Source organism: Crocodylus porosus, unplaced genomic scaffold, assembly GCF_001723895.1.
Source record: "Crocodylus porosus isolate Cpor-Errol unplaced genomic scaffold, CroPor_comp1, whole genome shotgun sequence".
Lineage (NCBI taxonomy): Eukaryota > Metazoa > Chordata > Crocodylia > Crocodylidae > Crocodylus > Crocodylus porosus.
This window is the reverse complement of record NW_017728931.1, coordinates 93,168,023-93,192,287: the sequence shown is the minus strand read 5'-3', so window position 1 is coordinate 93,192,287 and position 24,265 is coordinate 93,168,023. Positions and strand designations below refer to the sequence as shown.

The following is a 24,265-nucleotide window of genomic DNA, read 5'->3' as shown; positions in this document are numbered from 1 at the left end:
GGCTGTTGTTACCCACCGCCGCTCTGACGCCACTTCCGGCCGGTTGGCAGAGGGAAGCGGAAGTGGGGTGGCCGCGGCGGGGGAGGGGCTCGGGCCGGCCGGGCCGGGCGGTCCCGCGAGGCGCGTCCCTGGTGCTCCCCCTCCCGCCATGCCCCGATACTGCGCAGCCTCCTGCTGCAAGAACCGGGGCGGCCAGAGCGCCAGGGACCAGCGGAAGCTCAGCTTCTACCCGTGAGTGCGGCCGGGCGCGGAGAACTGCCCCTTCCCCGCGGCCTCCGGTTCCGTCGTCGCTCTGAGCCCTGGAGGCTGACGTCGCTCCAAAGCATGGATTACTGGCAGCAGGGCAGGGGCAGTTCTCAACCGGGGAAGGGCATTTCCCCAGGCTGGGTCAGGGGATGCTGGAAGGCCCCGGGGTCCCACCCTAGCCGTCCTGAGCAGGGAGCGAGTTGGGGCCTGGGGAAGCGGTCAGGTCCTTTCCCTTCAGAGATAGGAGAGGCTGCGCCTCCTCGCTCCCCTGCAGCCTCCTCGGGACATCCTGTAGACCAGGGAGAGGGAGGGCAGCCACTTCAAGTCAGTGAGGCAACACAGGTCTCTTTCAGGTCTTCTCCTGACCTAAAGCTGCCCCAGGTGTGGACAGGAGAAGCCTTGCTGGAGCACAGGGGCCCTGTGGAGGCCATGCCCAACTCCTTTCCTTAGAGGCCAGGGAGAGCTGCTGGGACATCAGCCCAAGTAGGGGCTGGGAAGGCCTCCAGCCTGCCCTCGAGGTTTTGTCCCATTCTTTGTATGTGCAGCAAGGTGTACACAGCATTTGTTCCGTGCGTCATTGGTTGTCATAGGCATACAGGGCAATCTGGTGTTACATGCAAGGGTTGCAGTGAGGGGTGGAGAACATGCTGACCATGGTCTTCCATGAAGCTTTGTCTTGAAACTGTCCAAGCTGCTGTCAGATAGACCTGTGGGAATGTCTTTAAGTGAGGTGCGGCGCTGCCCTATCACAACCTGGAGAGAGCACACTGTCGGGGCATAGGTTGGAGGGTGAGATGTAAAGAATTGTGCAGAAGTCAGGCTGGAAAGGACCTTTGGAGATCACTGAGTTTAACCCCTTGCCTGAGGGAGGACCATCCCTATCTAAACAATCCCATGCAAACCATAATCTAAACTCTACATAAAACTACCGTCAACCCTGACAAAATATAGGTCTAACACCCTAGCCTGCCACAGGTAAAGCAGGGGAACCACAGCAGCCAATGTCTTGCTTCTATGAAATATTATCAACCTACATTTAAAAGATCCCAGGTAGAGGGCCACACTCCCCAACTACAAGGAGAAGTCAAAACCCCCTACATACCAATCTGACAATGGGAAAAAATTCCTTCCTGACTCCATACAACAATGCTAACTTTAAATATGGCTAGGTAGCTGCTTAACTCAAAATGCACATCTCAAACCCAGGGGTACCTACACACGTGCAGCGAGGCTACTCCAACGTGCTGTAATTACAGTGGGTCAGAGCAGGCTCAGTGAATTGAGTCTGCTGGAGCGTGGTAATTACTGTGCTCCAGTGTCCCAACACTGAAAAATGGCAGCAGGGTTGCTTTAACTAAAGATTGTTCGATAAGCTTTGGTTAACGCACCCCTGCTGCCATTTTTCAGCACAGGGACGCTGATACACATGACACTGCAGGCACTTCAATTAGAGTGGCTCTCCAGGCACTTTAATTAGAGTGGCACTCTAAACCTCACCAATGCACACTTCATCTTCCTGTGCTGTTTTGCTACTATCTTCTTCACATCCTCAAACTCCTGTTCCTTGCATCTTAACATTGAACCTCCTGCTTTCTTGCATGCAAAAAAAATATTGTGCACTTTTACTATTAGGCATGTAGCTTTGACAGTTTGAAGTTAAGGTGGTGGCTCAAGTGTGATAGCAGTTGTATGCTGCAGTTGAAAATAAATTCATGTGGAGCTGGGAAGTCTGAGAAGTCTAAACTGATTTTGTGCTGATATTTTTAAACAAGGTTTCCACTTCATGATAAAGAAAGACTTGAGAAATGGTTGCGGAATATGAAGCGTGATGCATGGACTCCCAGTAAGCATCAGCTCCTGTGCAGTGACCACTTTACCCCTGACTCCCTCGATGTGCGATGGGGTATACGATATTTGAAACAAACTGCAGTACCAACTATTTTCTCTTCACCAGATAATCAGGTAAAGTGTCACTTCAGTATATCTTAATATTTGTATAATTTTCACATACATTCTTAATATCCACAGAAATAAAATTTTGAATATGTATATATCTGAAAAATAGACTTCTGATTCTTTACAGTAGTATTTTACAGTGATAGGAGAGGCATACAAAAATTGTGACAAGATGTATGCAAAATTCCCTCTTGTAAAACCAGTTAGTAAGGAGAACAGTCCATTTTTACTGGAAATCTTCAAAGTTTTTCTGTTAGGCCATTTCTGTCCAAATAATAATGCTTCTTTTTACAACTGCTATTGTGTTTCAGGTAACTGATTTTGTTATCTTGTTGTCAACAAATATAATTTTATGGTATTAACTACTGACTTGTACAGATTTTTAATTTCACACTGTACCTCTTCCCTTCCTTGAAGTCTTTCTTCCCTTCCTTACACTTTCTAATGTAAAAATCCCCAAAGGACGAGAGCCTAAGCACAACTTTAAAAATATTTCTATTTTAATTATGTATTTTATTCATGATGCAGCTCTCTGATGTGATCATATTATATTATATGCTGCATACAGCAGCTTCTACATCATTTATACTGTTACACAAATATATCGTGTTCCTTCAAATATGTGATAAACCTGAATTTAAGATGCGCTCAAATTTTATGATTCAATTTAAGAACAAAATAAAACATCAAATAAAGACTCATTTACAAAAATACAAATTTGGCAGCATAGATAAGAAATTTTGTGTTAGGAAATTTACGACCAACTCAAATTTAAGATGTAAGCCATTTTTAGAAGAAATATTGATTTTTTTTTTCTTTTAAGTGTCATACTCAGAGGAATAAAGTAATAGCCAATCCTCCCATTAAAAATTTGTAATACAAATTGTCTTCTAATACATTTCTTATATGCTCAAAGTATCATATGTTGTACAGTGCTAGGTGCTGTTTAATGACTGATGTGCAGTATGTTCAGTAATAGTCAAGGAGTAAAAACTGACTTGACATTTCACATGAATTGATATCTGCTTTTACCTTTCTTTTTTAATCCCAGCTAGTTTAAATTCATATATTCTCTATCTTTTGATCCCCAATTTGTCAAAAAAGACACTTTCTACCCTAATCGTGTGCACTGTGTTACAACTGGCCAAATAAAGATACCATGTTGCACAAATATGTGATAATGATTTTTAGTATATAAGTTTAGATGGAGACTGTAAAAGTTTATTACCTTTTCCAAATCATCCAGTAAAGAACAATATTGGAGGCAGAGAAAAGAACTGGATAGGCTTTTAAACTCAGTTGATGTTTAGTTCTGTTAACTGAAATCTGGCAAATTAGCTTATTTATACAATCTTCATTGCTACTTATTTGCATTTTCACAGCCCTGCATTTTGCATATTGGCTTCTATTCCATCCAGGAGAACACAAAACAACAACAGACTCTCCCTACACTCAAAGAAGGGTGTTTGTGCCCAAGAGCTTGGAAAGAACAATTTTTCCAACTATTTAGTTGGTTTAATAAAATATATCACATTTACCTAAAAAACCTTGTCTGCCTGTGTCCTTAGACCAACATGGCTACAACCAACAGCCCCAAAACAGAGTTAGAGAAAGACATTCCTGAATTTCAGGTGAACTTGATGTAAGAAGATTTTGCCTTTTCCAGACTAAAAGTAATTACAGTGAGTCTCTAAAAAATATGGGAAGAAAATCTAGCAACTGATGAAAACCTAACAACAACAAATTGGGTGTGATGAAAAAGTCTTTATGTAATGATTATTTTTATTATTTTATTAACATAATTGCTGGGAGCCCTGCTCACCGTTGTGCTAAGCACTCTAAAAATGCAAATAAAAATAGTAGCAATAATTTGCTTATTTCTTAAATGTTTGTTTAACCAGCTTAGTTATCCTAGCTGCTGTATTCTTCTTTCACATTTATGGAGGGGAATGCAGACTCTCCAGAAGGAATTCTGACTCCAGTTAGATAGAGGCTGTGATGTTACACTTGCTTTCCTTCTTCTATTGAAGAGCAGAGTGGAGGATATTTGGTTTTTCCCACACTTCTGGGCCTGGTGATTGCTAGGGGAGTGCAAAATGAGCCCTATTCGATTTGGATTCAGCCCAAATCAGGGACAGTGATTCGATCCGTTGATTCGGATAATTCCCTGATTCGATTCAGCTGAATCTGAATCTGACGATTCAGTGCTGATTCAGCTAATCAGCGATTCAGACACAAGCACAGCTTTAAAAGTTTTTCCTACATATCTTGAGGTAGCAGCATGGCTCATGATCGCTGCGGTGCTGGGGCACGTGGAGCATCCTACAACAACATGGGGGGCTCTCCAGTGTGTTTGGCAGCAAACCCAGAAGTGGGCCAGAAGTACTTCTGGTCCACTTCTGGGTCAGCCAGGGAGTGCACTGAGGGACCTCCCCGTACCCACCCGGCTTAGCAGTCAGCTACAGGGGACCCCAGGTGCCCCCCCAGACCCAAGATGCACCAATCACCAAGCTGGGGGGACCCCACAGCATGCTCCCCACTGGACCCGGAAATGCTTCTGGTCTACTTCCAGGTCTGCCGAGCGCACCTGGGATCCCCCCCGTGCATCTGTGGAATGCTGCATTTGCCCCAACACCGCAGCGTTCAGAGCCCCTGCTACTTAGAGGTATGTAAAAAAAAACAAAGCTGTATCTGTGTCTGAATCACTTAATCGATTTGGAGAGTTCTTAATCAGTTCAGAAAGATTAAAGTGTTCTCTGACTCAATTCGGAGATTCAGCCGCCAAATCAGGCTGAATCTCCGCTGAATCAAATCAGGGACCAAAGCTTCACACAGCCCTAGTGATTGCCACATGGGGCCAAGAAGAATTTTTCCCCCCACATTTGCTACAGGTGTTCTGGGGGGTGATATTATATCTATCTATCTATCTCTCTCCCTACATATATGTACACATATATACAGGCAGTCCTCAGACTTATGATGCAATTGGTTCCTGAAAACCACATTGTAAGTCGAAACGTCGTAACTTGGAACCGGTTTTCCCATAGGAACAATGTTATAAATGGGGAATTGGTTCCTCTACAACACTGGTTATAGTTGCGTCCAGCTGCTAAGTCTGGTGTTGGAGAAAGGAAGGTGTGGGGGAGGGCAGATCAAGGTCCCCTGTGGTGAGGGAGGGTCTGGGGCTACGGCAGGTTGCTTGTCTGGCAGCTCCCACACCTCATCTGTGAGGGCACCGGGGGGGGGGTCATGTGCCCCCAGATCTGCACGGGCAGGATTGGCCCTGCATTGGGCTGTGCTGGGAGTGGGTGCTATGCCCTGCTGCTGCTCACCCAGCCAGGGTGGAGCAAGCATGGAATGGGGCCTCTGTGCTGCCTCCAGACAAGCAGTGTATAGTGGTGGGAGCCACCCCCCTCCTGGATGAGCCACAGTTCCATCCTGCCTCTACCCTGCCCTGGCTATGTGAGCAGTGGCAGGGCATTGTGGAGGGGGAGGGGCAGGTGCCCCCGGATCAGGGTGGGTGGCGGGGTGGGGAGCCAAGCGGAGGCTGGCAGGGGCATAGCCTCTCCATAGGCCTTGCCACCCACCAGAGCGCAGCCTGGTACAGTCCTAGCCCCGCTTGCCCTGACCTGATCTGGGAAGCACATGCCTTCCCCTCCCCCCATGCCCTGCTGTTGCTCCCCTGCTGGGGCAGGGTGGGCACAGGACGGAGCTGTGGGGTGCCGGGTGGTGGGGGCAGCTCCTGTCTCTGCGCGTTACTTCTCCAGAGGCAGCACAGTGGCTCTGTCCCACACGCGCCCCAGCTGGATAAGCAGCAGTGGGGCATAGCCCCTGCTCCCAGCACAGTCCAGTGCAGCCCTGGCCCCACCCACTCCATTCCACCACACATTGATCTGAGGGCACATGCCCCACCCATGTACACCCGGACAAGGGGTGGGAGCCTCTGGATGAGCAACTTGCCCCAGCTCCTCCCTCACCGCAGGGGGCTTTGATCTGCCCCCCCCCCCACCGCACCTCTTCTCTTCCCCCTCCTTTCACCACACTACAGTGCTGTATCCAGCGTCATAAAATCGAAACCCACATCGGAAGGTCGAAACAAGGTGTCAGTTTATAAACATCTTAAGTGGCATTTGTTGTAACTCAAGGGCTGCCTATATAACATACATACACACACACATATGAATATAACACACACACACGTGTGCGAGTGTATACACATACACATATATATTTTTATTTTTTGCCTTTATTTTTATATAGTTATATATATATCTCTATAAATAGAGAGCCCTATCTCTCTCATATATATCTATTTAAATATATATATATGTATATATATAGAGAGAGAGCTATCTCTATATATAGATACATATATCCATATCCTACTATATGTATATCCGTATCCATATCTATCTGTGTGTGTGTGTGTGTATATATGTGTGTATACATATACATATATATGTGTGTATACATATACATATATATGTGTGTATATATATATAGGAGCGTTGGGTGTTCATTGCAATCAAAGCTGTGGAATTTCACTGGGTTGTGCCACTGCTTCTGCTGGGACTAAAACCTGGTAGTCTTGCCTGCCCACTCAAGGTGAAACCAGTCTTCACATTAAGGATCAAGAAAGAATGTCACCCCATGGCCAATTGGTATGGACTATGAAGCTTTTGTCATTTCTCTGTAGTAGGGAACAGAGTCCTTTTGGAGATCTCAAATGCATTTTAACAACCTTTACAACAGAGGGACACTGACAGCCATCATTCCTCTGCTTTACCTGTGGCGTTAGGGTATTTTTGATGTCTCTGGTCAATATGCCTTGAAGTTGTGTAATATGCTTGATCTGTGTTAGGAATAAGTTAGACAAGAACTTGTATGGGATGGTTTGGCAGAGTGTTGGATCTAATTCTATATATGGGGAGGAATAGAGTAACTTCAGTAGGAGTATAAGCTTCCCTTTTTGTTTTGAGGTCCATAGTCCTGTTTCAAGACTTCTTGTAAAAAAGATATTGCATGGGTAACTGCAGTATAGTGATGCTGCCAGAAATGTAGCGAGGCACCCTTAATTTTTGTCAAGTATTACTTGTAGCAGTTCCTATGCTTTGAGATGACGAAAGAGAGTAGGGGAGAAAGTATCAGTTTTAATTACTCCCTCTTAACAAAGAAATAAAGGGCAATATTGATATCACCATTCCCCTCCCTATTGATATTTCATACTTCCCCATCTCCAGCATCTCATGGAGGCTTATTTCACTGAATCTATCATATGTCTGTTCCTTCAAGTAATGCCAAGCCAGATGTTTTCATATTCGTACTTGCTAGTCTTGAAGGGATTCAGTCACTGAGTATCCAGGCACCTGTGTCTACCTGTGGCTGCTAGCTCCAGGCTAATGTGTTGCCCAGGAAGCAGTCTCCTGTGATACAGTGCAGGAATGATCATTAAATGGGGAATAATTCACCTTTAATTCTGGAGGTGGAGGGGTCCCTATGAATATGTCCTCTACCCAGCATAACCCAAAGAAGCTCTTCAGGAGGGTGGTAAGCAATTAGGATTTCTTTCAGTTTTTTGAATATGAGGTGGACCAAGAAGCACTGGTGGAGTACCAGCATCTTTGACTGTTTGAGTAAGTCATGGGCATAAGAGGTAATCCTCAGTTTCTCCTAAAGACATGAAATGATTCCTTAGAACATATCCTAAACTTAATTCCATCTTTTTATGTGAAAACTTTAATAGAGAAAGATAATTAAGATCACCTGCAAAGAAAAACCACCTACCTTCCTATTCATTTCAAACTCGGTGAGCTTCTAGCTTGTTTTTAAGCTTGTTATGGCAAAGAAGAGGGCTAAAACATTGTTAATTGAGGTACAAGTTTTTCTTTATAGTATTTTGTAGCTAGAACTAGCAGAAGAGCAAGCATCTTCAAACTAAGTATTCTGTTGGGAGGTCGTTTGTAACTTCAAGGTGAACATGACATCAGATCTTTTGAAGTGTGATAACATTACTGAAGATTCCTATGTGTTGTATGCCTGAAGGATAGCTCCAAATATCAGATTTAAATGATGTTAGTTCATCCTGCATGGGTATCTACTGTTTCATCAGCCTAGTACTAATGAGTAGTCTTCATCCCATGCTAAAGAGATCTTATGTTTGAATTTTACATCCTTCAAGCACTGTGACAGCTCTCCTGGCACTCTTGAGGTGCTACAGCTAGCCATGGATTGGGCCTACTCATCTGTCTCTGCAGAAGTGTTCCCCAAACTTTCAATAGCTGAGCACACGCTTTTATAAAATTGCCCACACGCTTCACTCTTACACCCAAAAAGATGTGTATGTTTTTCTGAAAGGATATGGAGGGGGGCTGTACCTCTGGGGGTAAGGGCAGCCCTCACTGCTGAGGTTGTTCCTGCAGGGTCTCATACACTGGTGATCATTCCTATGGCTCTTCCTACCAGCATAGTGTAGAGGAGTGAAGGGGATGAACAGGGCTGCAAAGTGCAGCGTGTCTGCCCACTTGCAGCAGAAGGCACTGCTGGGAGCAAGTGGGGTGGGGAAGAGGAGCAGGTGCCACTGGAGTAGCTGGAGCATGTGTGGGGTGCTGGATGGGTGAGGTGAACATTCACCTCCATGCAGAGGTGTCACAGCACACCCCAATTGAACTTTCGGCACTAGCATGCTGTGGCACACTTTGGGAATCACTGCTGCATAGAAACAAACTCAGGGGCTTTGTGAAGTTCCTGTTGTAGCCCCTCCATCCAGGCAAGAATTCTGGCCCTTTGCCCTCCTTCTCCTTCCAGCCTAGTGGGGGTTCTGAGAGGACTCAAGGACAGGGTTTCTGGAAAATGGAGCTTTCTCCTTTATTTAGTGACTCTTCATTTCTGTGGACAGAAAAGGAAGGACTGAGCAGTTCAGTCAGGCAGTCTCTCTCACATGCTGGTAGAAGAGAGAAAAGGAAATGCCCTATTCTCTTGAAATCCCTAGGACTGATAGATAATTAGGTAGCCACTGTCAAGGTGATAAAACTACAGGTAAGGAGATTCATCTTATTGTTTTACATACGTATTTCAGTCTGTTATACTTTTAGTCTAGTTATACTCTTGCACTGTTGGTTCACCCACCTCATGCATTGCTGAAGCCCTTGCTAATTCTTATAAGATACAGAGAATACACTGAGCAGCTTGATTAGTCAGGGGTCTGACTATGCATATCTGAACTATGCAAATCTTTATAAATGCTTATTTGGAATTATCTTTATTCACGTGCGTCATTTTTTCATCCTGCCATTATGCTATGTTAGCACTTTCCTGCCTTATTTTTGTATTTAGCTAGCAAAATTTAACTTGCTTGCTTCTCTTTTCTTGTTCTGTTATTGTTCTCAGCCTGCTGACCTAACACAACTACAACTTCTACAACTTCCCTCTTAAAAATCAAACAGTGGAAAAATAAACTCTTCATCATTAACATATTTTATATTGGCAACCTATAAAAGAGCTTATTTAGAGTCCAGTACTAAATCCTGTCTTGGGAAAATTTGATTTGTGCAGATGGGGAAAGGAAGCCTTTCCATTTGTTAAACTTGGATAAGTATTTCCTTGGTTAAATATTTTTCACGCTTATGAAATTCAACATTTCACACGTTTTCTTGCTTTTCTGTTCAAAAGTTACCTGTGTGGATGTGCACATGCACATACACATACATGCACCCACATAGTTCATTGCAAGTCTGCTTGTACATTGCAAGTTTTGTCTCTATTCTGTCAATATATTAAATTTAATTTAAAAAGGATCATCAGACCTCTGGTTGCATTCAGCTGAAAGGTATCAGTAGCTTTCTCTACCCCAAAGTCATTGCTTTGATTGGCAAAAGCAGTATGCCTCCTTGTCATGAATTTAAATTCACTAACTTGTTTGGCAGACTTTAATTTGAATTTGCTGACTGTAATAGGCAACACTAACATGTTTTTGTCAATTAGAAAACCAGCCTTTTTTCTGGCAGGAGATTTGGTTGGATCTTTTTTTTTAATGAACAATTACAAACATTTAGTAAACTTTAAGGCATTTATTTGTATTAATACCAGAGAATGCCTCAAATGATGATGATGATGAACATGTAATAATTACCAAAAAATCTTAGTACTCCAAGAACACATTTTTAGGCGGAGAAAACATCTATGCATTCTGTTATACTAGAGTGACTTCCTAGTTAAAAGGTATCATTTCTTCTCCAGGAAAAAGATTCTTCTCAGCACAGCCCACAGATAGAAAGAGAGATTAAAAACAAAACCAACATGAGCAAAGAGATGGATAATGTGACTGCATCTCCTGAACCTTGTGCACCAAAGAAAAATATTGCAATTACAGAAAGTCTAGATGAAAAAGCAGAAGCAATTTGCTCAGCCTTGAGCAAACCTCTACAGAAAAAGAAAGCTCACCTTCAGAACAGGGAAAACATGCAAGAAGACAGCATCTCTCTCAACTCACCTGAACATATTCACCAAACCAAACCTGTTTTGATGGCAGCAACAGTCCAGAACATAGAAGCTAGCATTGCTCATACCTCTATAGAGAATCCATTAAATTGTACAGCTACAGTTTTGCAAGTTGCAGATCCTGAATACTTGGATTCATCTTTGAAATTTCAAAACACAGTTGGAACAGTTGCTGATTATCCAACTGAGCACCCCAACTCACATATGGCAGGCTGTTCTGTGGAAGTACGGCCATCAAGTGAAAATGCAGTTTTATTCAGTACAATCACACAAACTATTGAACAACTTAATGGAAATGAAGAATCTGTTATTGCTATTATTGTACCAGCTGAGAGTTCAAAAGAGTCTGAGATGGTAAATACTTCCTTCATGCCTATTAAACAGGAGTTCATTGACACGGAAGAAATAGAAACTGAAAAATCTGTATATATAAGCAATTTTGGGGGAACTGAAGTATTACAAACTGAGCATTCTTATTGCAAACAAGACATAGACAGAGATCATCTCTGGCAAAAAATTGCAAAGCTGCATTCTAAGATAACACTCCTTGAAATGCAGGAGATAAAAACTTTAGGCAGACTCAGGTCCCTGGAAGCTCTTATTGGACAGCTAAAGCAGGAAAATCTTCTTTCAGAAGAAAAGCTCAAGATTGTAGAAAACTGCTTCACAACATTTGAAGTGACTATGATACATTAAAAGCTTTAAATGGCATGGCTTTATCATGGCATTTTTCAGCCTCTTTGACTATCCTTCTGTATAAAGTAACCCTAGTTTCTGTGATATTTTAATGATAAAATTCAAAAGTGCTTGTGTAACAGGTTCTTAAGAGTTGTCACCCGCTCAGCCAAAGCCTAGTGATAAGCTATTGCCCACAAACATGAATCATAGCCAAACAAATTTAAATGAAATTATTTGAAATACAAAGTGGAATAAAAACACTTTGTTTCCCAGATGCAAGCTTATCTGAAATATGTACGCCTTAGTTTAGACAACTGTGCAAGTTAAGTTGTAAGCACAGCTGTGTAGGACAAACAATAATACAGGAGTAACTCAACTTGCCCCATTCTTTCACACCAATAGAAACCGGTTAGAGTTACTGCTTCTTCAGCATTGTTCATTGAGGCCATAGTTGCCGTTTATCTCCTCTTTCATCATTAATTCTAGTGGCTTTTTGTACAGCTTGACCTGATTAAAATTTATGTTTCTATAATAAATGCAGTTTGTCCTCTTATTTAGTGAGCATATTGGTTCTAATAGTCTTCTCTTCTCCAGTATGAATGTTCTTAATTGAACTTCATCATCAATGGGGTACAGCTATTTTTCAGAAAGCTGGAATATATGTAGCCCAATTCAAATTATGGCGTCTTAGCTTGTAAAAGACAAAGTTTGAAATGTGTGAAATAAGTATTTAGTGGCAAGAAGACTTTTTCAACCTTCTGTTTTCCAACATAAAGCAGGATTCTGCCATCCTTAGGTTGAGTAACACCTTATTAGTAGATTGAAGAAGAGAAGACTTATTTGTAGAAAAAGCTATTTGTGAGTGAGGGTGGTACAGCCTGGTTCAGAGTTCTCTTTTTACCTTACTTGTCAGGAATAGAGTTCTGAAATTGGAGTATTTAACACTGCTTGATGGCTCTGATTCTGATTATAGCACAATGATGAGAGAACAGAAAAAATGCTAAGTTGCTGTTGATCACCCAGGGAAATCAGAATTCACATCTAAGCTTAGATTTTTAAAGGTATTTAGGGGTTGTTCCAGTGAACATTGTGATGCTTAACTGACTAAGGTTCTTAACTTTCATCTTCAAAAGTGACTTCATTACATTTTCTTGAGTACATTTATGGGAAAGAACCTGTTTCAAAATCTACGAAGTGAAAATGAAAGGGGGTTGGGCAACTTTGTTAGCCCAGGGTATGCAGTTATCTCCTTTCAGTCTTCCTGATTGACTGGGTGATACTGTTATGTCAAATTAAACATCTTAAATACCTGTAAATTATTGTTGTTCTCCCCCTTCACACCATCTTTCTGTATGTTTCCTACTCAGCTAGGTTTGGAATTGTATGTCTCACTATTCTGCTGAAATGTATGCTATTAAGGCTGCTGCTGTTGACAGAGATATGTAGCTTTCATGGAGGAGTATCACAGCGCTCTCTTAAGCTTCCCTTGGCTATAGGTTTACTAGGCTGTGTCCTCAGATCTCTGTGTGCTCTTAACTTTTTCTCTCAGTAAGTTGCAGTGATGTCTCTTTCCTAGGCCTCTGGCATATTTCCTGGGAACAAGCTGTCCGTGAAGTCCCAGAAATGGATCTTACAGTGCAGTTGGCTTGAGCTCCCAGGAGTACTGCTGACTTCCTAGAAGCCTAAGAAAACCTGTTCCCAGAGCTTTAGCTTTGAATACCTTTTGGTTTGTCATTAACCTTTTCAAGGGCATGTGAAAGTTGAAGCAAACTGACACTCAATTTGCAATCTCATTTACTCTTTCTTTTAGCTGGCCCCCCCAAAATACAAAACCAAGCAAAATAATAATGCCTTCTTGTGTTTTCTTCCTTCATTTCCTCACTGCATTTGAGTGAACTGTAAGCTTAAGTAGTAGTTCTAATATTTCATTGCACTTCCTTCCTCTCACTTTGCAATTGCAGGTGAGAAACTGTCTTTTGGGGGGATACTTTGACGAGCCCTATTTATTCATTAAAATTTCCCAATTGGTGCTGTGATCACTGAGAATAGTAATTGAGCAACAGATCTGAAATACTGGTTTGGCTTGGGTAGTTCTGTCTATGGGAGCTCTTATGTGAACAGAGTTCTATCAAGGTTTTGCCACTGTCTGTTGTTAGCTTTGTGTTAACACTCACTAGTTCAGCATGAACATTAAAGGACAGCTGAGCAGGCAAACAAACCCTATAACTGAAAATGGAATTTGCAGACTGAAATACAGGTGCATAAAATGTACCTCTATCAAACAGAATTAAGGAGAGATTTGTAAACTGACTCCTCAGATCATAAGAAAGCAGTTTTTCTAACTTGAGTTTTAATTACTAGAGTCTTAGTAACATGGTAATACTATAATCCAGTATGAAGAGAGATTACTCTGAACACCTGAAACAAACCTTCATGAGTCAGACCATGTGTAGCAGCATGGATCATCAATGGTTTGTAAATGTGGAAAGAAACAATTGTGAGAGTTTGTATAGATGAATGGGAGGCAGGTTGCAGCAATGCCAGGGCCCTGAGAGCACTGAAGCAGTTTTCTAACTAGGAAGGAACAGTTTTTCAGAAGGACCAGAACTAATCCCGTATACCAGTGATATACACATATCCCTGTGCTAATAGAATCAGCTTTTGCTAGTTGAGTAGCGGTTATTTCAAATGCCAGTAAACACAAAACCTTGGGGTTGTGAAGCCTGGGTTAGTCATATGTTGCATGTATGATTAACATTTTCCAGAGCTGGCCAAACTGGTTATTCTGTATTTGGGAAGAAAAGGAGACAAAGTAGAAAGAGAATATTTGGAGATAATCATAGACCTGTAATGGGCATACCAGAAGGAAACTGCTATGATTGGATGATTTATGCCAGATTTGTTAAGTAGCAAGAAAACAATGCACAGCTCTGCTAAGATTACCTCAGGTAGAATAGATTAACCAACAGGCCAAGTTGTTGTACTAAAGAGGCATGACAAACACTAATTGCATCCTAGAACTTGGTATTAGTTTAACTTTTGTTTTAAAATAGTGTGCATTGTAATTGCTAGGAAGTATATCACTATTGGATTGATATGTTTACCATTTTAACCTGGTATATCAGGCTTAATTGTGAGTTCTTACATGTGTTTGTTTAGGGAGTGTTTGTTCTTGGGACAAATCAGCTAAAAAATAGTTTACTAAACATTTTATACTTTGAAGCATGTACTCTAATGACATTTGTCTTAGTTTTTGGAAATTATGCTTTTTCACAAGATTACACATTCACAATTCAGCTTGAGCCCTGTCCACATTCCATGCAGATGAGATCAGGTATTTAGATTAGCAACATCTACTGGGCCAGAGTCCCTGGTATGCTTTCCTGTTCCTTCTCCTAGAGACTGTAGGGTGAGGCAGGTCAAATCATCCTCCAGTTCCTTACGTTTGCTGCTCTGTGTTCTGTAATAGTGGTAGAAGTAGTCGTGTTATAGTTAGTCTTCTGCTTCTTTGACGGAAATAATTGTCATATTTAGCAGTGAAATCCCCAGGGTCCAAAACTTGCCCATGGGAAGCCACAATGTCACTTAACAAGAGAACCCCAGATGCCCTTCTGGTTTGAGAGAGAGACATACTCCTTGGCAATTTTACCTGTGTTATTCCTTCTTTAAGGAAGCGACCACAGACTAGGGTTCCTTGTTCCCTTGACAGTGTTCTACCCACAGGGCTCCAGTCATGTTCTCCTAACCCTACTGACTGCGTGTTGCACAATGATAAAATCATGAAGTGAGAACCTACAGCCTGGTGGTTAGGATGCTCATCTGGGATGTGGGATCTGTAGGTCTGAATTCTTCCTGGCTGGGGAGGAGAATTTAAAACTGATATTCCATCTTTTGGTGCGAGTGCCCCAACCATTAGGCTATTATGTAAAAGGGTGGCACTATCTGTTTTTTAAAAGAAAAGATTGAACTCTATTCTGTTCTTTGAAAGAATGGTTTTCTTCCTAGCTGTGGATCTCAGATAGACAGAGGCATGCAAGTCCTAGGAAGTGTAGGATTTCAGTTGCACCCAGGTCCTTGGTGTTCGCTGTTGGTTAGCTCTTATTTACTCCTGACTCACTGTGCTGTTTTGTTTTGCCTCCCATTGAGGTGCATAACTCCCCATATACTGTATAGGGAACCTAGGGGCCTAATTCAAAATTCTGGATTCCAAAGATCAGGACTTTAAATATTACCTTTTACACCAATCTTCTAGGTCTCTCAGTCCTTCATTGGATCGGACTATTACTGACTTTTTTTATATTGCTACTATACTTTATGCTCTTTTCTATTGCTTTCATTGGATTGGATTTCTGGCCTCCAACAGTATAACTTCTGAACTGCCCAAATTAACTCATAGTATTAGAGTTTAAGGAAACTGCTTCCAGGTTGACAAATATCCCTATTTCTGAGACTTGTAAGCAGCTATGGGGACATTAGTCCTGAGCTTAATCTCCAAATGGATGCCCACTTTGGTAGACTAGTCCTGCCTTTGGTTTTTTAAGTAGGATTACTATTATTATCTGAAAGCCAGCAGATAACTTTGTATTAAATCACCAGGAATAGAATCCATGTGGACAATCACTACAAGAAGGAATGGTTACTTACCTTACAATAACTATTGTTCTTCAAGATGCATTGCCTGTATTGATTCTATAATTCACCCTCCTTCCCTTCATCTACATTGTCCTATTTTTCTGTAGTTCTGTACTAGAAAAGGACTTGAAGGACTTTTGATCCCATTCTACATACCATGCCTTCTGGCACAAAGTGCAAGGAGATCTAGGGTATAACTGCGGGCCAGATAATCTGATTTTGCCCAAATGTAGGTCACCAAAAATGAACTGTGCATAAACAGCACATTTCAGAAGGCTGCAGTTATACAACGTAGGTAATTGATTTTCCCTGGAAACCTCTAACAGAATGCTATAGGCCATTAGGTTTATAAAAATGAAATTTACCCACAGGCATTCTTAGTGAAAATGTTGTAACTATGGCCCCTACCAGCTGTTCATTTAAAGGTGTGATTGGATCTGATCTGATTCCTGATGCCAAAAATCACGCCTCCTGCAATGCCATACCTGCGTAGCATGGACATATAATTGTTGGGATGAGGGTTCAGAGCCAAATTGTGCCTGTGAGAGGGGAGGCAGGAGCCCCCCCAGCGTGGCCTGGACCCCTGATCAGTGTGCCCCGGCACTTACTGTAGGAGCTGAGATGAGCGGCAGCTGGGAGGAGAAGCAGGCACAGACACAGATGCAGGCTCGGCAGTTTCGCAGCTGCCTGAGCCTGTGTATTGGCGAGGGCTGGGGGCATGGCTCCCGAGCAGCGCAGGCTGCTCAGAAGGCAGCAGGAGAGCCAACTGGCGGTGAGCCGGAGAGAGCAGGAGAACAGCAGCTGGGAGATGCTGGCTCTGGAGCTGGAAGGAGGCAGCTGTCCACTGGGGGACCCCGACTGCTGAGACAGAAGGCAGGGAGCCCTGTGGAAGGGCAGCAACCAGGAGGGATGCCACTGGGGAGTGGCAGGGCTTCAACCAGGAGCCCAGGCATGTGGCTGAGGGCAGACCCTCAAGCCCACAGCCATCCTCAGACAGCCCCAGAGGGGGCAGAACACGGAGGAACACGAGCTCCCAGAAGGGGGAGGGACGTGATGCCGTTGAGAAGGACCAGGACAATGGGACCTCAGCTCAGCCAGGCTCCAGGGCAGGGATACCAGAAGAACTGGTAGGAGCAGGTTACAGGGTCACCCCCAGTACCCATGCCTACTAGAGGAGACGGGATGCATATGTTCCCTGAGGGGATAAAAGGGGCCCTGAGAGAGAGAAAGGGGGAGATGATCTCGGAAGCTCCACAAGCAGGAGCTGGCATTTGCAGTTGACTTACAGTTTACCCCAGCCAGTGCAAGTTTATTTCTTAGAAGGGGGGAAACCAGCCTGAAGACAAGGGGTGGACCCCTGAAGGTTAATGGCCAGGAAGATCCAGCCCTTTCAAGGTGGGCAGTGTGGGGAAGACCTGCAGGGAGCCGCATCTACCCAGGCCGAGGATGTGGTAAGGGTCGGGTAAAGGGGAGGTTTGGAGCCCCAGGAAGACAACCCAGGGTCAAGATCCCTCCGGGCCCCCGGCAGGGAACTGCCTCTCCAACAATAACATCGAAGATGTGGCAGGCGAGAAAGTGACAGTGCCCAGACCATCTAGGTGGCACTGGAATAGGGTTTCACCCTGGCGTTGCTGGGGGACAAGGCACCGACAAAGAGGTCCCCAAAGCCTTACAACACTTACCAGCAACAGTGCCATACGTTATCAGATCCTGGACTCTTGCAAAAGCGAGGTGAAAGCCAGATGCCCAACAATCAGCTGATCATCAGTCCTGCAGGCACCACACCAGAGCAAATTCTGTATCCCACTGTGATTCCTTGATCCACCTGGCCAGAGATGTTTAGCACAGGGATTAAATTCCCTGGTGGATGGAAGTGTCTGCTCCCCTGTGCTGGGCTGCCATGCTAGAGATGATCCGCATGAGGTTTAAAGTCCCCAGTGGCGGAAGCCTGACTGACAGCTGATTGTCAACTATCAGCCACATGTTAAGTGCAAAGTGCCTATACAAATGTGTCATAAATGTGTTCTACTTAAGAAGTGGATTATGTTTATGGCTTGTCTCCCATTTTATGTCACCTTAGATTGGGTGCACATGTAACACCCTTTTTTTTAATGCCACAATTAATGCAATGCATTAAACATAATGTTTAAGTGGCAGAGGGATCCTATCACTCTTTATAATTTCCCTAATATTGTTTGGAGTACTGAACTATGAGTTCAAATTATGAAGTGGGTCTTCAAATTAACAGTGATCAGTAAAACATTCACAAGCAACTCCTTGATACCAAATTTAATTCATCTGAATAATATTCCCTGCAGGATCATTGGCTGTTGTTGCTTTCAAAATTCATTATCATTGTCCCTTAGGAGAATAACCAGTTCTCTCTCAAACAGCGTTAAAGAGCTTGCTTTGCAAAACATCTTTATTGTCCATGTACAGTACATTAACTCTAAAAGAACTATCTGGTTTTTAGAAAAACTAGAAATAATGTGTTCACTTTTATTTCTACTGGAAATCCCTGAGTAGTAATCTGAGAAGCCTGTAACCAGATCTGCTAATCTCCATCCTGCCAAAACAAGAGTAGGAAGAGATACTGAATCCTCCACCAATCTATGCATGCAACTTACACACGTACTAATAGCTTTCAAAGAGATTTAGTTAAACTTGTGGGTGGACGCTGACATTATTTTGCAGCTGGCACTTATCAATTTAGCTTAATTCTAAATTTATATACAGGGACCAAGAGCTACCTCGGAGCAATGATCTTAAGAGCAGCAGACCAATAATGCATGATCCTGCCTTCTACAGCAGTCAGTATCAGCTACTTCAGAAAAAAGGGTAAGTAACTCTGTTGAAGGCAATTATGGAATGCCCTGCATCCAGGGTCTAGTTCCTTCATCACCATAAGCAAGAGATTGTCTGTGCCCAGAAAACAAGGTTTATAGCTTTCCTAAACCTTTTTTGTTTATTTGTTTTGAATCTTTATTATTACAGTTACTACCCTTAAAACATTTGAGTATCCTCTATTCTCTGGTAGAGTAGCTGATTTCAGTGAGAGATTACCTATTGTTACAAGAAGCTCAGTCAATTGATTCTAAAATTGTTTGAACCCTTGGGGATGAATCATGCATATTTAGGACCTAGATCCAAGGAGTTAGGCACCTAAAACAGTTTAGGGTGAACTGAGGCATCAAAATCCTGCGCAGCCTTAGGACCACCTAGATAGAGTATAGTGATTGCTTATCTCAATCTTACCCCTTGCTTCTTGTGTATTTCCTGGACCATCACAGCTACAACAACACTCCACGCCTACCATTACATAGCCATAATCTTTTTGGCTTTTAAGCTTCCTTTATGTGCGTGTCTATAAAGCTTCCTTTATTATGTGTGCCTATTTTCATGTAACCCCCTAGCATAGAACATTTGACTAAGGGCATTTGTACATGACATGGGTGTTTAATTCTCCCTAAAATAGAAGCACTTCAGTTTAGGGTGAAGTAAACCCCCATGTCATGTACACCTGTGTCCGCCTGATCCTTACCTGCCTTTCCAGCAGCAGGAAGTGGAGAGTGAGCTGCTAGTGGGCAGAGAGGTCCCTCAGCTGCAGGGGGGGATGCTTCTCTTCATAGCAGCAGCAATCCCTCCCACAGGCACCTGGCTTGGGGAGTCCTAGGAGGCACTGGGCCCTGCGCAGCGCAGGTAGGCAGGCTCCAGGCTTGTGGGGAGGAGATCAGGCTTGCCGCCTTTTTTTTTTCCCTTCTGTGGAGCCTGCCTTCCTGGGCTGCCTACACAGCCCCTGAGCCACGTGCAGCCCAGTGCTTCCCTCTGTGGCTTTAGGGTATGAAACTAAAGCTCCTCGGAGGTGTTTTACTTTGCAGCACCCCAAAAACATTTGATGCATCCCAAAGTCATTTAAGGTGCGTTATGCCACCAAATGTGCTACAGCAGCTGGAATTAACATGCCATAATGCCACCAAATGTGCAAACAGCAGTGCCATTAAAGCAGTGTAAAAGGCATTTAACCCGCTTCGAAGTGTCATCTACAATGCCATCAAAATCACTGGTTAACTTTTCTATGCTCCAAATCACCTATATTCTGCCCTATTCTTTACTGAAGGCAGAGATATCATATCTCTAATGTCCCCCACAGGTGCCTTCCTCTAATGCGAGTGCTCCTTGGAACTTCCCAGTCTGCCTACCTCCTCATTTAGTACTACTCATTCTCAGTAGTTTTATGTCTTAGAAGCCTTGCTCCACTGAACTAAGGTAGCGTACACACTCAGTAAACACTCTCGCTTCCATACAAATATGCCACGGTATCCAACTAGTTTTAGCCTCATAACCCTCTTCTCAGCCATCCACTTTGACCCTGAAATTCTCCACTGTAACTGCTTCCGAGTTCAGAAATTGGGAAAACTGCAGCTGAGGCTGTGACCTTAAACTTTCTTCCCATCCTTGTACTCTTCCTTGCAGTTTTAGAATTCTGAATAGATTTTTCATGAGGTCTGACACCCTTCCATGATTTTCATCTACGCAACTGGATATATATTTGATTTGGTCAAATCTTCTCCCTAGTCTTTCTGTATCCAAACTAAGTCATTGGGGGAGTTATTCTAGAGATGAGATTAAAAATTATGAGCCCCCTCCAACTCACTCTGAAGATAAGTCAGACTTTGAGGTGATCATCTTCATTCTCTTTAAATATTGTTCCAACATGAAAGTGGTTCTTTTGATAGGAAAACGGGGGGTCATCAGCTTAGAGGCAGGTTAACTAAACATAGCTACAAAAGTGATATTTGTAAATCTTTTTCTTTTCCCCCATTTCACCAAACCTGGTCTCAAGGGGTGCTTGTAGATGTACAGGATGCCTGCTCCAACTTGCTGTGATTACAGTGTGTGTGCTTATTAGCAGCTAATTATCACACTGCAGCAGCCTTGGCATTTCATGTATTCAGCATCCCTACAAGCTTTAGTTAAAGTGCCCTCACCACCATTTTGAAGCACAGGACACTGAATACATGAGATGCTGTGGTTGCTTTAATTAGAGCAGGTCCTGAGAGCCGCTCTAATTAAAGCTCCCTACCCAGCCCCTATCCCCAGAGCACATGTAAAGATGCACAAGATGGTTAAACAGCCCTGAGCTCCAAGAGGGATCTTACACACTTGAACTTAGATTCATTGGGAATACATTTCTTCCTACTCTGAAGACCAGGGAAATTTTTTTTGTGAGATCTTTCCTGGCTATACAGTCAGTCCAATAAAATATATCTCCCCTTAAAATCTGTGCCTCTAGCATAATATATGATATAGCATTAGGTGCTGAATAGATAATAGTATACTCGTATGTTTTTCCAACATGGTGTATTTAGAGTAAAATCTTCCAAATCACTTAGGAGTAACTTAGGAGTTCAAGTCTCTTTCTTTTCTGAGCAAGATTTTTTAGCCGCAGTCATTTTCTAAGATACACCCTTTGTTAAATTGAACCAATACCTTATATTAACAGTAGGTGGTGCTACTGAATCATACTGTAGAAGGAACAAAAAGACACTAGATTATACTTTTAGGTTGTTATCTTTTAAAACGTATATATAAACTACATTTCTGTATTTTTTTTCTGATACTTCTAATGTATCCAGCTGAAGTAACATGACTGTGATTTTCCCCCTCAAACTTACAGAGCTGGAGCCTAAAGAGAATCCATTTATATTCTGAACACAGAAGTGCTATAAAATGAAATTCTGTATGTCTGGATTCACTTTTGTTTACCTGCTGAAGAAAGTGATGAGACACATTCATTGTCTTTACTCATAGCAGGACTGGGCATTTTGTTTGTTGAAGTAGGTCTAAGGTTTGAACCCCATAAACAGTTTTAGCACTGTTTATCAATATCTCTATACCCAAATATTGCATGAAGGTTTTGAGACTGGGAAGATTCAAGTGCTAGAGATCTTTCATGTAACTCTGTCTCAAAATTTTGTGTAATCACAGCTACAAATGACATGAGCAAGATTTGAATCTGACAAAGTTTGGCCCTAGGGCCAAACCTATGTAATTACCAGACCTATGTAATTCCTTCTTGGCTTATTATAGCAGGCATTACATTACATATATTACACATGGTGAAACATTAGAGATAAAAATTAGAATTGCTGATGATTTTTTTGAAAGATTAATTAGGTGAATGCATTAATTAATAACGTAGTTTGCAAAATGGCATCTTTATGAAAACAAAAATAGAGAGCTAAATTACATTTCAGTTTATGCCCTTAAATGCCATAATTTCACTCACATAACTGCAGTTTTTAGCATTTAAGCACAGTGTCAGATTCTGTTTTGGGTTCTCTGGCTCCTTCCTGGCATTAGGCTTTTGTGGTTTTCAGTCTCTCTCTGCTCATGGACTGCTCCATCCCTTTACCTCCCTGAGTGCTCTCTGGGGTTTTTAACTATTTGCAGGTATTCCATGAATAGCTAAATGCCTGTATCTGGGCCTATACCACAGGCTGTCTGCTCCCTCTTAAAGGGACACCCTATTACATGGTGGAGGACAGTGGCAGCACTTTTATCTTTTATCTCAATAGCCTAAGAGTTAAGGCACTAGGATGTGGGGATCTGTGATTTAGGCCCCCGAAACCTAGAGAGTGTTTGCGCCTGTCTCTCTTATCTGTAAAGTTAACCACCAGGCAGTGGGTTAGGCATTGCCAATTACTTCTGCTGAAGCTGGCCTACTGCACCTTGCATTTAATAGTCATTAGCTGGGTAATTGTCATTTAGACACACAGAGCATGTCCCCACAAACAGGAACGTGTGTTTCCTTGGGAACAAGCAGCAGCAACACACCTTGTGCCACTGCTGCTTGTCCCCAGGGAAAGCCCGTTCCACGCATGCTCTGGCATGTAGCACATTGCCCCAGGTGGGTAGAGAAGGCAGGGGTTAGCAACTGTGCTGGCCCCAGCTGCCTTACCGGGGATCCTGGGGGCTTCTGGAAGCTGCAGCCATGGTACGCCAGCAACTGAAGTGTGACTCTGGCCGGCCACGCTCCAGTTTTAGGTGGTGCACGCTGCTGCTACATCCAGCTTTTTTTAGGCTTAGAGTTTTTTGACCTTGGGATCTCCTGGGGTCAAAACCAGGAGCCCTCCTGCACTACAAAGTAGAAGCGCAGGGAACACCTGCATATACAATATGTGTGGCATGTGGCACTGCAGATGGGTCTGCAGCATCACATACTGCACAACCGTGCTCGTCTGGAGGTGCCCACAGAGGGCTCTGACTCTTTATGTTCTAAATTCAGATGATTTTTACAAATTTTTTCAGCTGTATGCCTGATGCCAACCCTCCTGATTCATCTGGGCTTTAGAACTACTGGTGCTGATGCTACCAGAATGGTTCAGAATAGCTTTTATTCCCAGTGGGACTAGTTCTTCAGCTGCGTCTTATTCTAAAGCTATTCATAGGTCTAGCTAAGCATTTGAGAAAACGGGTTTCCTCTAATAGCTCCGAAGACATAAAAAAAAGTTTTATTTAGTTCCCAAATGCTTTAGCCTAATTGAAATGGGCACATCTACGTGTGCTGTTAATGTGCTGTAAGCTTTCTGCTCAGTAAAATAATGTGCAGTAAGCTTTCCCCAGAAGCACATCTACAAGTGTACCCATCAAAAAAGCAATTCAGTGTAGGGCTACTCCTGCCCTGCTTTGCCCCTCTACAGCAACCAGGGGAGCTCCAGGCTTCCCCGGATGCCAACCCCAGACTGGCAGGTAGCCCTGGGTTCAGATATGGGCTCCAGGGGTTAGAGGGAGCCGTTCTACCTCCAAGGCAGCTGCCTCCCAGCCCCACACCCCAATTTGCAGATCAGAGCATGGGGTTGGGAAACTGTCCCTGGCCCCACCAGGTGTTTCTTAGCCCTACACCTTGATCAGTAGATTGGGGCACAGGGCTGGGAAACTGTCCCTTCCCCAAGCACAGTTGTGTCCTAGCCTTATGCCCCTGTCTGCTTATCGGGATGTGGGGCTGTGATACGGGTGCTCAGGGAAGGGACAGTGTCACGGATGGCCCCGCAAGCGGCCATGAGCTCGCGGGCGCCCCCTTGCCGTGCCAATTAGGGTGGTCTGACACCCTCAGAATTCTCGCCTGCCACGACTTTGATGACATATATGATGTGGAGGCTGCCAGTTTCCCTATTGGACGGTCTTGGTGTTCCTGTCCCTATTCCAGACGGGGTATCTATGTGCGTCCCGCCTTAAGGGCTATGCGTGCCTCCAA

General features: G+C 43.3%; 1 protein-coding gene and 2 long non-coding RNA genes across 4 annotated transcripts in view; 2 read left to right on the top strand and 1 right to left on the bottom strand.

Annotated features, from left to right (window-relative positions):
* Positions 1-53: 53 nt before the first annotated feature.
* On the top strand, positions 54-11,908 carry THAP5 (THAP domain containing 5). 2 transcript variants are annotated; one of them, XM_019543380.1, is made up of 3 exons: positions 54-231; positions 2,019-2,208; positions 10,438-11,908. In XM_019543380.1, the coding sequence occupies exons 1-3, from the start codon at positions 149-151 to the stop codon at positions 11,392-11,394; spliced, it is 1,230 nt and encodes a 409-aa protein (XP_019398925.1). In that variant the 5' UTR covers positions 54-148; the 3' UTR covers positions 11,395-11,908. The 2 variants fall into 2 exon arrangements, with proteins under 2 accessions (XP_019398925.1, XP_019398927.1); XM_019543382.1 differs by lacking the exon at positions 54-231 and adding an exon at positions 595-781.
* Positions 11,909-11,949: 41 nt separating this feature from the next.
* LOC109315593 overlaps positions 11,950-24,265 on the bottom strand; it is a 14,374-nt gene continuing 2,058 nt past the window's right edge. The window contains exon 2 of the long non-coding RNA XR_002102547.1: positions 11,950-14,836. This is a non-coding gene — a long non-coding RNA (uncharacterized LOC109315593). The remainder of the gene's footprint in view (positions 14,837-24,265) is intronic.
* The window catches only part of LOC109315592, a 34,068-nt gene continuing 28,578 nt past the window's right edge, over positions 18,776-24,265 (top strand). Inside the window, exon 1 of the long non-coding RNA XR_002102546.1 lies at positions 18,776-18,846. This is a non-coding gene — a long non-coding RNA (uncharacterized LOC109315592). The remainder of the gene's footprint in view (positions 18,847-24,265) is intronic.

Excerpts from the sequence above, each read along its gene's own strand:
- THAP5 (XM_019543380.1), top strand. The coding sequence starts at position 149 with ATGCCCCGATACTGCGCAGCCTCCTGCTGCAAGAACCGGGGCGGCCAG. Across the intron at positions 232-2,018 it reads CGGAAGCTCAGCTTCTACCC|GTTTCCACTTCATGATAAAG; the intron begins GTGAGTGCGGCC and ends TTTTTAAACAAG. Across the intron at positions 2,209-10,437 it reads TCTCTTCACCAGATAATCAG|GAAAAAGATTCTTCTCAGCA; the intron begins GTAAAGTGTCAC and ends TTTCTTCTCCAG.